Source organism: Macaca fascicularis, chromosome 8, assembly GCF_037993035.2.
Source record: "Macaca fascicularis isolate 582-1 chromosome 8, T2T-MFA8v1.1".
Classification (NCBI taxonomy): domain Eukaryota; kingdom Metazoa; phylum Chordata; class Mammalia; order Primates; family Cercopithecidae; genus Macaca; species Macaca fascicularis.
In genome coordinates, this window is record NC_088382.1 from 8,920,420 (window position 1) to 8,933,742 (window position 13,323).

At 36.1% G+C, this 13,323-nt stretch overlaps 1 protein-coding gene across 1 annotated transcript; it reads left to right on the forward strand.

The window, feature by feature from the left end:
• Positions 1–5,332: 5,332 nt before the first annotated feature.
• LOC102129503 (beta-defensin 131A-like) lies at positions 5,333–11,754 on the forward strand. The gene is made up of 2 exons (XM_005562569.4): positions 5,333–5,569; positions 11,509–11,754. Exons 1-2 carry the CDS (start codon positions 5,449–5,451, stop codon positions 11,670–11,672), a joined length of 285 nt encoding a protein of 94 aa, XP_005562626.1. The 5' UTR covers positions 5,333–5,448; the 3' UTR covers positions 11,673–11,754.
• Positions 11,755–13,323: the final 1,569 nt, after the last annotated feature.

Consider the following 13,323-nt stretch of genomic DNA (forward strand, 5'->3'; position numbering starts at 1 on the left):
AGGATGGTCTTGATCTCCTGACCTCGTGATCCACCCGCCTCGGCCTCCCAAAGTGCTGGGATTACAGGGGTGAGCCACCGCGCCCGGCCAGAACGTTTTTTATCTCTGAGCAAGAAGAAAAAAAAAAGGTAAGGGAAATGAAAAAGATAAGGAACAAAAAGAATCAGTCCAGAAAAATCTAATTTCTCTTTTTTTTTAAGTGAGAGAAAGTTTATTAAGAAAATAAAGGAATAAAAGAATGGCTACTCCACAGGCAGGGGAGCCTCTAATTTCTAATTCTGATTGTTTTTCTTAATTTTCTTTCTAATGACACTCTCGATTTTACCATACAATATTGGCCATTTAATAAAGAAGTTCAGGGACAGACAGTAAAATATAAAGTAGAGCAATATTTCTGATCTCCAGCACCATCAACATTTTGACAAGAACAATTTTTTGCTGTGGGGAGCTTTCCTGTATATTGTGGGATGTTTAGCAGCCTTTCTTGCCTCTAAAACATTTCTCCCACCTGTGACCAAAACAAACAAACAAACAAAAAACCTCTACACACTACTAAAAGTCCTCTGAGGGCAACATTGTCCCTAGCTGAAAACCGCTATAGCAAAGAAATCATCAGTTAAAGGTAAAAGTAAATAGGAGTTAGAAAATTCACTCAAATAGAGACCTTTGCCTGTAAACTTTCAAAAAGTAAGACAGCATCACATATAAAATAATAGATCAGAAATGTCTTCTGACAATCCAAAGATGAATTATGTCTCTTTATTTGAAAGATATAGATCTAAAGATAACCCTTTTGGTTTTTTACTGCTGTGCTAGTTGTTAGAAATACCTGACCATATCTTAACCATTGAGATTTTAGGGCAATATTGCTCTGATACCTCATCCAGAGGTGCAAAATCCACATTTTAGGGACATTTAAAAGATTTCTGGGAAAAGGCTGTCTGTGCCTTTTGATAATGAGACTGGGTGAATTACATGCAATCTCTTGGAGTACTTGACTATATCTTCTGCAGAAGGCCATATTTACTGTATACAATTATATGATTCTGTGCATGGAACATATTATATTGATACTAATTTATGAGGATATCGTTGATAAACCCCAAAGGAGTTAATTTTATTGTTATATAAAGGCAAAGGCAGGCCAGACGCAGTGGCTCACATCTGTAATCCCAACACTTTGGGAGGCCAAGGCGGGCAGATCACCTGAGGTCAGGAGTTCAAGACCAGCCTGGCCAACATGGCAAAACCCTGTCTCTACAAAAAAATACAAAAATTAGCTGAGAATTGGTAGCTAGCACCTGTAATCCCACTTACTCGGGAGGCTGAAACACAAGAATTGCTCGAACCTGGGAAGCTGAGTTTGCAGTGAGCAGAGATCTCACCGCTGTACTCCAACCTAGGTGACAGAGGATAGTTTAAAGATAGAGCTGGGCTTGCTAATGGGTTGTAATTATGAAATGAGAGAATCAAAGGTATCCCCAGAGTTTTTGTTTGTTTTTGTTTTTTAACCTAAACAACTAGGTACATGAGCCCATCACTGAGAGAGCAAGACTAAGGGCAGTGTAAGTATTAACAGAGAAAGTGGTATGAATCAAAAATTCATTCTGGAATTCTTAAGTTGCTTATTAGACATTCGAAAGCAGATGTCAAGTAAATAGTTGAATTTTTTTATTCTGAAGCTTAGTGGGAACGTCCAGGCTAGAGCTAATACTTCATTTACACAGAGAGAGACAGCAACCTTGTGCCAATATGCTTCTCATAGCTATGAAGAGAATCTATCTACAGATTTGATCAACTTGAGTGCAGAAAGAGAAGAAAAAAATTGCCTCCTAACAACTGGTGGGGTGATTTTACTCATTTCGTTTGACTTTATGTCTGTCATTTATTTTTACTTTACTTTTTATCTTTTTCTCTTATTTTGCTAGTTGAACAAAGTTGTTATCCATTTTTTACCTATATTGGAAAATAGTCTATCCTAAGATTCTCCTTTCAATTAACAACACGTTGAACTAATGGTTTCACTCACTCCATATAAATTAAGCACACCTGCAACTCCAGCAGCCACTTGGGTCAGGAGACCTAACCAGAAATTGATGTGGAAATAGTAGAGAAGCCCCTTGGGACAATCTCATAACATTTAAATAGTGAAAGTATAAACACAAAACAATGCCCAACAATGAAAGGATAATTACATAAGTATATTATGAAATATCCATGATGTGGAATATTATGCAGAAAGTAAAAATTACTGTTTTGGAGTATTTGAAAATAGCATAAGAAAACATTTACAATAAAGTAATACCTATTAAATAAAGCTATAGGTGAATCGCAAGAATAAGAGAGAGAGACATTTAATGGAAAGTAAATAAACTAAAATAGCAATGATCTTTTAAGTGATCAAGTGATGTGTTATATCTATTATCATGATAATGTTATTTTTTCCAATTTTTAAATGAAATAATATTTAGGAATCAATAAAAAGAAAATATACATATAGGATATAGGCATATATGTGTTTGTCTACTCTTATACAGAGAAAAACTTGTTGAGTGATTTAGCAAAAGTATATTCAATGGAAAGCTGAGGGAAAATGTCAGCCACATGTGGGGAAAGAAGTGAATGAAAGATAAAGTGAAAATGAAGCATAGAGACTATGATATTCCTGAGGGGAAAAGGGAAAAGCTAGGGCATTCGTTAAAAAAACAAACTAAATACAAGAAAGACAATTTTGTGTTTTGTTTTTAACATGGCAGGAACTTGAGGATATTGACAGACTTAAAGTAAGGAAAACAATGGATTTAGAAAGCTGGCAGCAGTCGGGCACGTAGCTCACTCTTGTAATCCCAGCACTTTGGGAAGCAGAGGCAGGCGGATCACTTGAGGCCAGGAGTTCAAGACCAGCCTGGCCAACATGGTGAAACCGCATCTCTACTAAAAATACAAAAATTAGCTGAGTGTGGTGGCGCACACCTGTAATCCCAGCTACGTGGAAGACTGAGGCAGGAGATTCACTTGAACCTGAAGGTGGAGGTTGCAGTGAGCTGAGATCATACCACTGCCCTCCAGCCTGGGCGACAGAGTGAGACTCTGTCTCAAATAAATAAATAAGAGAAAGAAAACCGTCAGCAACAAGAAGAAAAACAGATAATGCATCAAAGTCCCCAAAGCTGTCAGTACCGCTGAAGGCAGGGAAGGAAGGTAAACAATGAATACTTGATTATAAATTTTTTTATTGAAAGTCTGGTGACTTCCTGGAGAGCTATGTGCAATAAAACGCGATAATTTCTAGGTCAAATTTAACTATCTAATGGTAAATTGCCTTCTTTCTTCTTCTACTGTGACAACTTATATTTGATAGCTTGATGGCTCTCTGATTTTCTTCTTGGTGTTCTTTTAAGGAAAGGCATTTGTCAAAGCACTTTATGCTTCTTTGCTGAAGCCCTCTGCAATCTAAGTCATCTTTCAATGCTCATCTGGTACCTACTGGTCCACCCCCAGAATGCAATGAACCTTCCTCTGACCCTTCTTTGATATCCCTGATTGCCAGCCCATGGATTACACAATGTTCTTGGGCTTCCTGGGCAGGATTCCAAGCCTGCCTCCTGGCTCCAAATCTATTAGGTTAGTGCAAATGTAATTGCGATGTTTGCTGTTGAAAGTAATGGCAAAAACCACGATTACGTTTGCACCAACCTATATCAGGCTGGCAAACAAATATTCACAGAAAATATCAAGCAGTGAAAATTCTGCCCTTAGTGTTCCATAAAGGATTTCAATTATTTGTTCTCACAAATTATTTGTTACACTTTGCAGTGTAAACTGTACTTCCAAAGCTTTTCCTCGTGATCAAGAAAGAAAGAATTCTCAGATAGGTGAGAAAAATCAGTAAATTCTGGATTCTTGATCAGAGATGCTAATGATCCTAGGCCGTTCTGGTTTCAGTAAATGGAACAGTCAGCAATAACCAGCACAGTGACCCTAAGATCTCCCTTTGAGTTTCTAGGGTGCTGGCAGAGGCTTGTGCACAGGCACCACTGTCCCAGCAACTCAGAAGAAAGGACTTGAATGGAGGTTTACGGAAAAACATCCCCAGAGCTTTCATGCCCCTCATGGGCCCTCCTTAGGCTAAGCTGTGTGAAGTTTGCCTCTTTCAAGACCTCCCCATCCCTGACTCAACTTAAGATGTCATTTTCAAAGTCTCTAAAGGCAGGGAGGACCTGCTGAAATAATGTAACCACAGGTTCCATTCACTAACACTCTGAAGTATTACAGAAGCAGCAGCCAGAAGAAGCCATGGCAGAAAGAGAACTTCCTTCTTGGTACTGAGAAAAGTTACTTCAGCTGTAGTGAGACCATCTAGAAAGGAATGAAGGTCAAGTAAGACCAGGAATGTGCATGTACTTTGCAATTTCTGAAGCTGATATTCTGGCCAGACGTGGTGGCTCACCCCTGTAATCCCAGCACTTTGGAAGGTTGAGGCGGGCAGATCACTTGAGGCCAGGAGTTTGAGACCAGCCTGGCCAACATGGCAAGACCCTATTGCTACTAAAGATACAAAAATTAGCCAGGCATGGAGGCGTGTACCTGTAATCCCAGCTACTTGGGAGGCTGACACAGGAGAATAGCTTGAACCTGGGAGGCAGAGGTTGCAGTGAGCCAAGATCGCACCACTGCACTCCAGCCTGGGTGACAGTGTGAGACCCTGTTTCTAAATAAATAAATAAATAAAGTTTACTCATACCCTCTTTAAGCATTCCCTAGGGCATGCAAAGTATTCTGGTGTTTATGTTCATTTCCTTAGTGTCTAAGAGGTAATTTGTGCCTCTTTGTCAGAAATATGCTCATGTCGCATTGCCATTGCTTTGCATATGTTATTTGCTTTCCAAAATGTATTATAGGTTCTCTAAGGCCCACTCTTCTTTAATTCTTCTCATATTACATATAACTGATGTGCAAACAATTTGTGTTGACTTAGATTTCAATATAAAAATTAGTTGATCTCGTTCAGTTGATTGGACAGAAAGATAATCAAATAAAAGCTTTTCTGTATCTCACTAGTCTGTTTATCATTTAAATTTAATTCCATTGCTTAAGCATGCTAACACACAGTGCCAAAAATATTAATAAATAAGCATGCTGTTGTATTACATTCTTCCTCCTATTATCAGAAAAATAAAATGAATACTTTTCCTCCAGAACTGCTTCCTTAATTCTTACAGTTCCTTCAGAATGCATAAGACAATGCTGATATTTCAGTAGAGTCTCTTTGTCATGGCTGTGCTTTCTACTACATTTGCACACATCCTGTTGACATTTGATAAATGTACTTTAAATGACTGATAGTCATGACGATTACATGCTGTCTCCTGATATTGAAACACAGAAATGTTCTTGCTCCTGAAAGGTTCAATAATCACTCAGCAACTCACTTCTTAAGAGGACTAAATGTACACAGAAGTTCTTTTCATCTCAGCTACTGATTCTCTAATCTGCTTTACCTATTCAACCATGAGGGTCTTGTTTTTGATCTTTGGAGTCCTTTACTTGCTGTCCACAGTTCCTCCAGGTAAGACAGAAACTTTTTATTCTAAAGTTCTAAAAATATAAGTAATAGAAAATGCAAGGTCTTTCAAGAGTCTGAAAATAAATTAAGCATGGGCAGATTTTACTGTACCAAGAAGGCTGCTCAGAGGATTGAAGAGTTGATGCTAAAGACATCAATAAGGTGGTTCACTGCAGTGATTGAACCTATGATAAACTCACTTGAGGCTGGGCACAGTGGCTCATGTCTATAATCCCAGCATTGGGGGAGTTTGAGGTGGGTGGATCACTCGAGCTCAGGAGTTCTAGACCAGCCCCTGAAGGGCAACAGAATGAAATCCCATCTCTACAAAAACAAAAATACAAAAAATTAGCCAGGTGTTAGTGGCGCGTGCCTGTGGTTCTGGCTACTCAGGAAGCTTAGGCAGGAGGATCACTTGAGCCTGGGAGGTCAAGGCTGCATGCAGCTTAGGTCATGCTGCTGCACACCAACATAGGCAACAGAGTGAGATCCTGTCTCAAAAAATAATAATAATAAAAAATAAACTTACTTGAGAGTTGTGTTTGATCAAAAGATGGTGAGAGTATGCACACAGAACACAGGAAATTTTAAGAATTGGAAAAATGAAAAGCGAATGATGACTAGAAGAAGAGCTAGAGGTGAAGAGGTGGGTGCCCCACCACAATCCTTGGTTCATGGGACACTTTCACCACTGATCCAGGCAAGGACCTGGTCTCTGTGTTCCTTTAAAGTTGAATAAAACTCATATGATATCATTTAATGTATATGGAAATTACTTTTTGTATGGTAAGAGTTAAGATTCCACCTTAATTTTTAGCCACATAATTAGCCAATTATATATAAGCATATTTGTTAGTCAACATGACTTTCCCAAATAAATTTTAAAATTCATCAATACTCCATAATAAAAATATATTAAACTGTGGTTTATACCTGAGATTTAGATTACTGGTTGTCTTATTTATCATTTCTGAAGCACATTTTAAACCTTCAGAATTCAAGATTCCCTCATTTATATAATACTTCATGATTCAAGATTTCCTTATTTATATAATTACAAATAATTATGCCTTTCCTCCACGATTGTTAGTGGGTTTTTTGTATTTTTATTGAGATACAATTTACCATAAAATTCATTCCCTTAAAGTGTTCTATTCAGTGGGTATCAGTGAATTCTTAAAATTGTGCACCCCTCACCACTATCTAATTCCAGAATATTTTTATGACCCCAAGAAGAAATCTCTCTTCCTCCACTCACCTCACCACTATCTAATTCCAGAATATTTTTATGACCCCAAGAAGAAATATCTCCTCCTCCCAGTCCCTAGCAAACACTGATCTGATTTTTGTCTCTATGTATATTCCTATGCTGGACATTTACTATGAACAGAATCATAAATATGTGATCCTTCATGTCTGTCTGCTTTCATTTAGCATAATGTTTTCAAGATTCATCCATATTGTGGCATATATTCGTACTTCATTCCTTCATTCAGTGGTCAGCAGTATATTCCATTTTAAGAATCCACTGATGCTCACTAAATGGAACACTCTAAAGGAATGAATTTTATAGTAAATTATATCTCAATAAAAATGTAAAACACCATCAACATTCATGGAGGAAAAGTATAATTATGTATAATTATATAAATGATGAAATTGAAATAAATATTAAAATGCGCTCTGAGGCAATAGGTGCTTCAGAAAAGATAAATAAGTCAATTGATAATCTAAATCTCTGGTATAAACCACAGTTTAATATGTATTTATTATAAAGTATTGGTGGATTTTAAAATTAATTTGGGAAAGTTAGATTGATTATTGGTGTTGATAAAAAAATTTCATCGTATAGATTATTTAGCATATGGTTGTTTATAACAGACTCTAATGATCCATTGTGTTTCTTTTATATCAGTTGTCATGTCTCCTGTTTTATTTCTGATTTTATTTATTTGGCATTCTCTCTTTTGTTCTTGGTTAGTCTAGCTACCAGTTTATAGAGTCTGTTTATCTCTTCCAAAAATCATCTTTTTGTTTCATTGATTCTTTGCATTTTTTAAATCTGTAATTCACTTAGTTCTGCTCTGATTTTTATTATTTCTTTCCTTCTCCTAAGTTTCTTTTTTTCTTGTTTTTCTGGTTCCTTGAGGTGCATAGTAGCTTGTTTATAATCTTACTATGTGCTTGCAGTAGGCATTTATTGCTACAAAATTTTCTCTTAGCACTGTTTTTGTTGTATTCCATAGGTTTTGGTATGTTGTGTTTCCATTTGCATTTATTTCAAGAACATTTGTTATTTTCTTCTTAGTTTTATCATTGACTCCATGGTTGTTCAGAAGCATGTTGTTTAATTTCCATGTTATCTGTACAGTTTCCAAAGTTCTTCCTAGTATTCATTTCTAGTTCTATTCCATTTTTGTCTAGAATATACTTGATATAATGTTGATTTTTCAAAATTTGTTGAAACTTGTTTTGTGTCTTAACATATGGTCTATCCTGGAGAATGTTCTATGTGATAAGAATGTATATGCCACAGCTATTGGATGAAATGTTCTGTAAATGTCTGTTAAGTCTATTTGATCTGAGGTACAGATTAAGTTCAATGATTATTTGTTAACTTTCTACCTAGATGATCTGTCCAATGCTGAAAGTGGGGTGTTGAAGTCCTCAGTTATTATTATATTGAAGTCTATCTCTCTCTTTAGCTCTAATGACATTTTTAATATATCTAAGTATTCCACTAGTGGGTATGTATATATACATATTTGGAATTTTTATATCCTCTTGCTGAATTGGCCCTTTTATCATTATATGATGGCCTTCTTTGTCTCTTTTTATGTTTTTTCACTTAAAGTCAATTTTGTCCAATATAAATATAGATGTATTAGGCCATTCTTGCATTGCTATAGGGTTATCATAACAAAGTACCACAGAATGGGTGCCTTAAATAACAAAAGTTCATCTTCTCACAGTTCTGGAAGTTGTAAGTCTAAGATCAAGATGTCAGCACATTTGGTTTCTCCTGAGGCCTGTCTTGGCTTACAGCTGGTTGCCTTCTTGCCGTGTTCTCTTATGGCATTTTCTCTGTGCACATGCATTCCTGGTGTCTCTTCCTCTTCTAATAAGGACATCAGTCATATTGCACGAGGGCCATACCCTAGGAGTCTCATTTCAACTTTATCACTCCTTTAAAAAAAACTTATCTTCAAATATGATTACATTCTGAGATACTAAGGATTGGGACTTCAGCATACAAATTTTGGAGGAACACTGGTTAGCCCATAACGATGAATTCATCAATAGACTGATATGATCAAGGAAAGAATCAGTGAGCTTAAAGAAGTTTAAATAGCAACTTCCGAAACTTGAAAGCAAAGAAAAAAGGATTAAAAAGAACAGAATATTTAATAAGTGTAGACCAAGTACAAAAGGAACAATATATGGGTAAAGAAGTGTCAGGAGGAGGAGAAAGAAAGGAACAGAAAAAATATTTGAAGAAATTATGACTGAGATTTTCCCAAAATTGAAAATAAACAAAATCTACATATCTAGGAAGCTGAGAGAATACCAAGCAAGAAAATACAAAAAATTTAAACCTAGGCATATCGTATTGAAAAGACAAAAATAAAATCTTAAAAGAAGCCAGAAGGGGAAACAATCTTTATCTGTGGACAACCAAGGATGAGAATTACATCAGACTTCTCCTAAACCACATCAGCAAAAAGAGAGGAAAGTGAAATATTTAAGATGTTTTAAAAAGAAAAACACTATCTTAAAACTCTCTGTCTAGCAATATTATCTTTTTTTTAGATAGAGTCTCACTTTGTCACCCAGGCTGGTGTGCAGTGGCAGCGACGTTGGCTCACTGCAGCCTCCACCTCCTGGGTCCAAGCAATCTCGTGCCTCAGCCAGCCACCACCACGCCTGGCTAATTTTTGTATTTTTAGTAGAGACTGGGTTTCGCTATGTTGGCCGGGCTGGTCTCTAACTCCTGACCTCAGGTGATCCGCCAGCCTTGGCCTCCCAAAGTGCCGGGATTAAAGGTGCAAGCCACCGCGCCCAGCTTACCCTTTAAATTAAAGTAAAAATACATAATTTTCTTAGGTAAACAAAAATTGAGTTTGTCACCAGTAGTCCTACCTTACAATAAAAGTAAAAAGAAATTCTTCACTCATACTCAATGGTGAAAAACTGAAAGCTTTCTTCTAAGATCAGGAACATGGCAAAAGTGCCCCTTCTTGCCACATTTATTTAACATGATACTAAAAGTTCTAGCAAGAACAATTAGGCAAGAAAAGGAAATAAATGGCATCCAAACTGGTGGTGGGGGGAGGAATGAGTAAAATTATCTATTTCCAAGTGACATAATTTTTTTTTGTCAAAAACCCTAAACTTCACTCCCCCCAAATTATTAAAACTAATAACAAATTCAGTAAAGTTGCAGGATACAAAATCAACATACAAATATCAGTTGTGTTTCTATAGCACTAACAACAAGCAACTGGAAAGCAAGTAAAGAAAATCCCATTCATAATTGCAACAAAAAGATAAGATACTTAAGAATAAACTTAACTAAAATGCTGAAAGACTGGTACATTAAAAATTGCAAACATTCATGAAAGAAAAGAAGACACAAATCAGTGGAAAGATATCCTATGTTCATGAATTGGAAAACATAATATTATTAAAATGTCCATACTATTCAAAGCAATTTATAGATTATATACAATCCCTATCAAAATCCTAATGGCACTCTTGACAGAAATAGAAAAAACAATCTTAAAATTCATATAAAACCACAAACGACCCCGAATAGTCAAAACAATGAGCAAGAAAAACAAAGCTAGGGGCATCACATTTTCTAATTTCAAAATGTATTATAAAGATAGAGTAATCAAAACTGTGTGCTACTGGTATAAAGACAGACTTATAGGCCAGTGGAATACAATAGAGGGCCCAGAAATAAACCCACACTTATACAAACAACTGGCCTTCAACAAACATGCGAAGAATATATCATAGGGAAAAGATGGTTTCTTCAATACATGGTACTGAGAAAACTGAATATTCACTTGCAAAAGAATAAAATTGGGCCTGTATCTTACACTACATACAAAAAGCAACTCAAAATGAACTACACATTTAAACATAATTACCTGAGACTGTAAAACTTACAGAAGAAAACATAAGGGGAAACATTCATGATGTTGGTCGTGGCAGTTATTTTAACTTATAAATTGTAACAAAAGGATTTGGGAAGGCCTGGTAGGTTTAAAGGGAATATTTATGGGTGATTACGGGTTATAGGCTCCTGTGCACATCTCAGTAACTTCCTTAGTAAAGGAGACATGGCCTTGAGCCCGAATACACTGGGAAGAAGCTGGAACTAAGACTCAACTCCTCTGACCCCTTCTCTCAATTAAGGATTCTTTTTTTCTCATTTCACCAAGAATAGAGAAGCAACCAAAGATAGCTTTTCCATTTTTCCACCACCATATCTCTTCACATAGTTTGTCTTTATCCATAATCTACCTTCTCTTCATTCTCTGATTCAAGGCCAACTCCTCCACTTACACTAGATTCCACCCCCAATGACTTTTTTAAGAATTTAACTCCAGAAGTTAAACATTATTTCCATACTATGAATCTCTACGCCACCCCCAAGCTGGATAATTCATTTTAGGCAGAAATATGTGGTAATAGTTCTCATTTAAAATTCTGTACATTTCCAGCTACTGCCTCATTTATCTACTCTCTTTATAGAAGAAATCATCATTTGTCTTTATTCAGCATCTCCACTTTTTCTCTTGCATTCTTTTGTTGTTGTTTTTGTGTTTCTGAGAAAGTTCTTTAATGTTTTTAATTTATTATAAAACATTTCAGACATTTAAAATAAAAAATAAGTAATATTGTGTCATATAATTTGTCTTCTCTTTTTAAAGCCAGAAGCTTCATTTATATTGATGAATGTCCTTCAGAATATTATAATTGCAGAATGAAGTGCAATGCTGATGAACATGCAATTAGATACTGTGATGACTGGACCATCTGCTGCAAACTGAAGAACATTGAAATTGAAAAACTAAGGAGGGAGCGAAAAGACTAACTTCATCTTCTTCAGACTCCAGGAGAAAAAAAAAGTCTTGAACTGTCTTGTCTATGAATAATTAGCATGATGGATGAAATTTATAATTGCATGTTTAGATGGTCAGGTGAAAATAAATACAAATTTTATAAATGCTTACACTGTATTTTCATTTGTGCATTTTAACATTTACTCCCTTAATTTACATCCACAGCCACCTTGTTGTTTCACCCATAGTACTATATCCCAGCCCTATCACTTGTTAACTGTTCGAGCTTGGGCAAGTTATTTCTTTTCTGTCTATCTGTTTCCTTATTTATAAAATGGGATAGCAATAGGTACCTACATTGTGGTATTGTTAGGATTATATGAGTTAGTGTATGTGAAGTTCTTAAACATATCTTGACCCTATTATATGCATTATGTAGACGTTAGCTATAATTTCATGGAACCCAAGAATTTGATCCATCCTATTCCTTTTAGGGTTTTATAAAATTATTCTGTGTGCCTAAGAGTTCATATTTGTTAAAATGTTAGGTGGTTTTGAAAATAAGGTATATTTTTCAGGTTATGAGATATATAATTTTATATAAACACAATCTATTAATGCAACATTATTCTATTCCAGTAATCTAGGACTTGAACACTAGTAGTGAGAACTAAAAAGAAAGAAGAGATGCAAGGTGAATTTCAGAATTAGGATCAGCAGGATTTATTGTCCGTATGATATACTGAGAAGGATGAATGATGATTCTGAGATTTCAAAGCTAATAAAAAGATGGATGCCAATATAATTCACTAAACTAGAGAGGCCAGAAGAGAAAGTAGGTTAGGAATGCGGGGAGAATCAATAAAGACATGTTTTGGCATAATGGGGTTTTAGTCATGTAAGGGATATGTCAGTCTACTAGGCATATTTACAAAAGTGTAATTTTCTTATACTATAAATTAACTGAATTCCTATTGGGAACCTTATTTAGCCTGGTCACAGAAACTTAAACTTAGTCAATTCATAGTTGATCATATATTCTCCAAGTTATTTTTAAGTTCCAAAAGAGGTAAACAGTGATGAGGTATCTGGGAGAGCATTTATTATGTTAACTTACTAAAACATCTTCATTCTCATCTGATCTTCTGTCACTAATCTAGGTGCAACTGCTGAGTTTTGTCTCATTCTTAATTTTAATAAAATTTGTAAAGCTCTTTGGGTGATGCCCATTCTTTGGTACATTGGTTGGTTCTGCTACTCAAGCATCATCCTCAGTCACCAGGTGGGAATATTCCTTGCTTCACCACTTTTATTCTGGTCTGAGTCATATAATAACTATTACTGCCCCCTTCCATTGCTGGGAACACCTGTGTGAGGGAAGAGGAACTAATGTGGGAAGACTGTCTTAGACCTATCTGCTGAAGAAAACCATGCAATTAGTGCTATGCCGTGGTCTTGCCACTTCTTTGAGCTTGATTCACATAAGGGAACACTCGTGCCCTGTGTTCTTAGATTCTACCCAGAGCTTTGGTCCTCCATTACCTTCTCTCATTTCCCTCCCTTCCCATTATCTGAAACCCAGGATTGGAGATGACCCACCACCATCTAAGCTGTCCTTCCTCCTTCACCCTGATATTCTCCCTCTTCCTCTACCTTACTCAAGATGTGATTTAAGGGATGAAT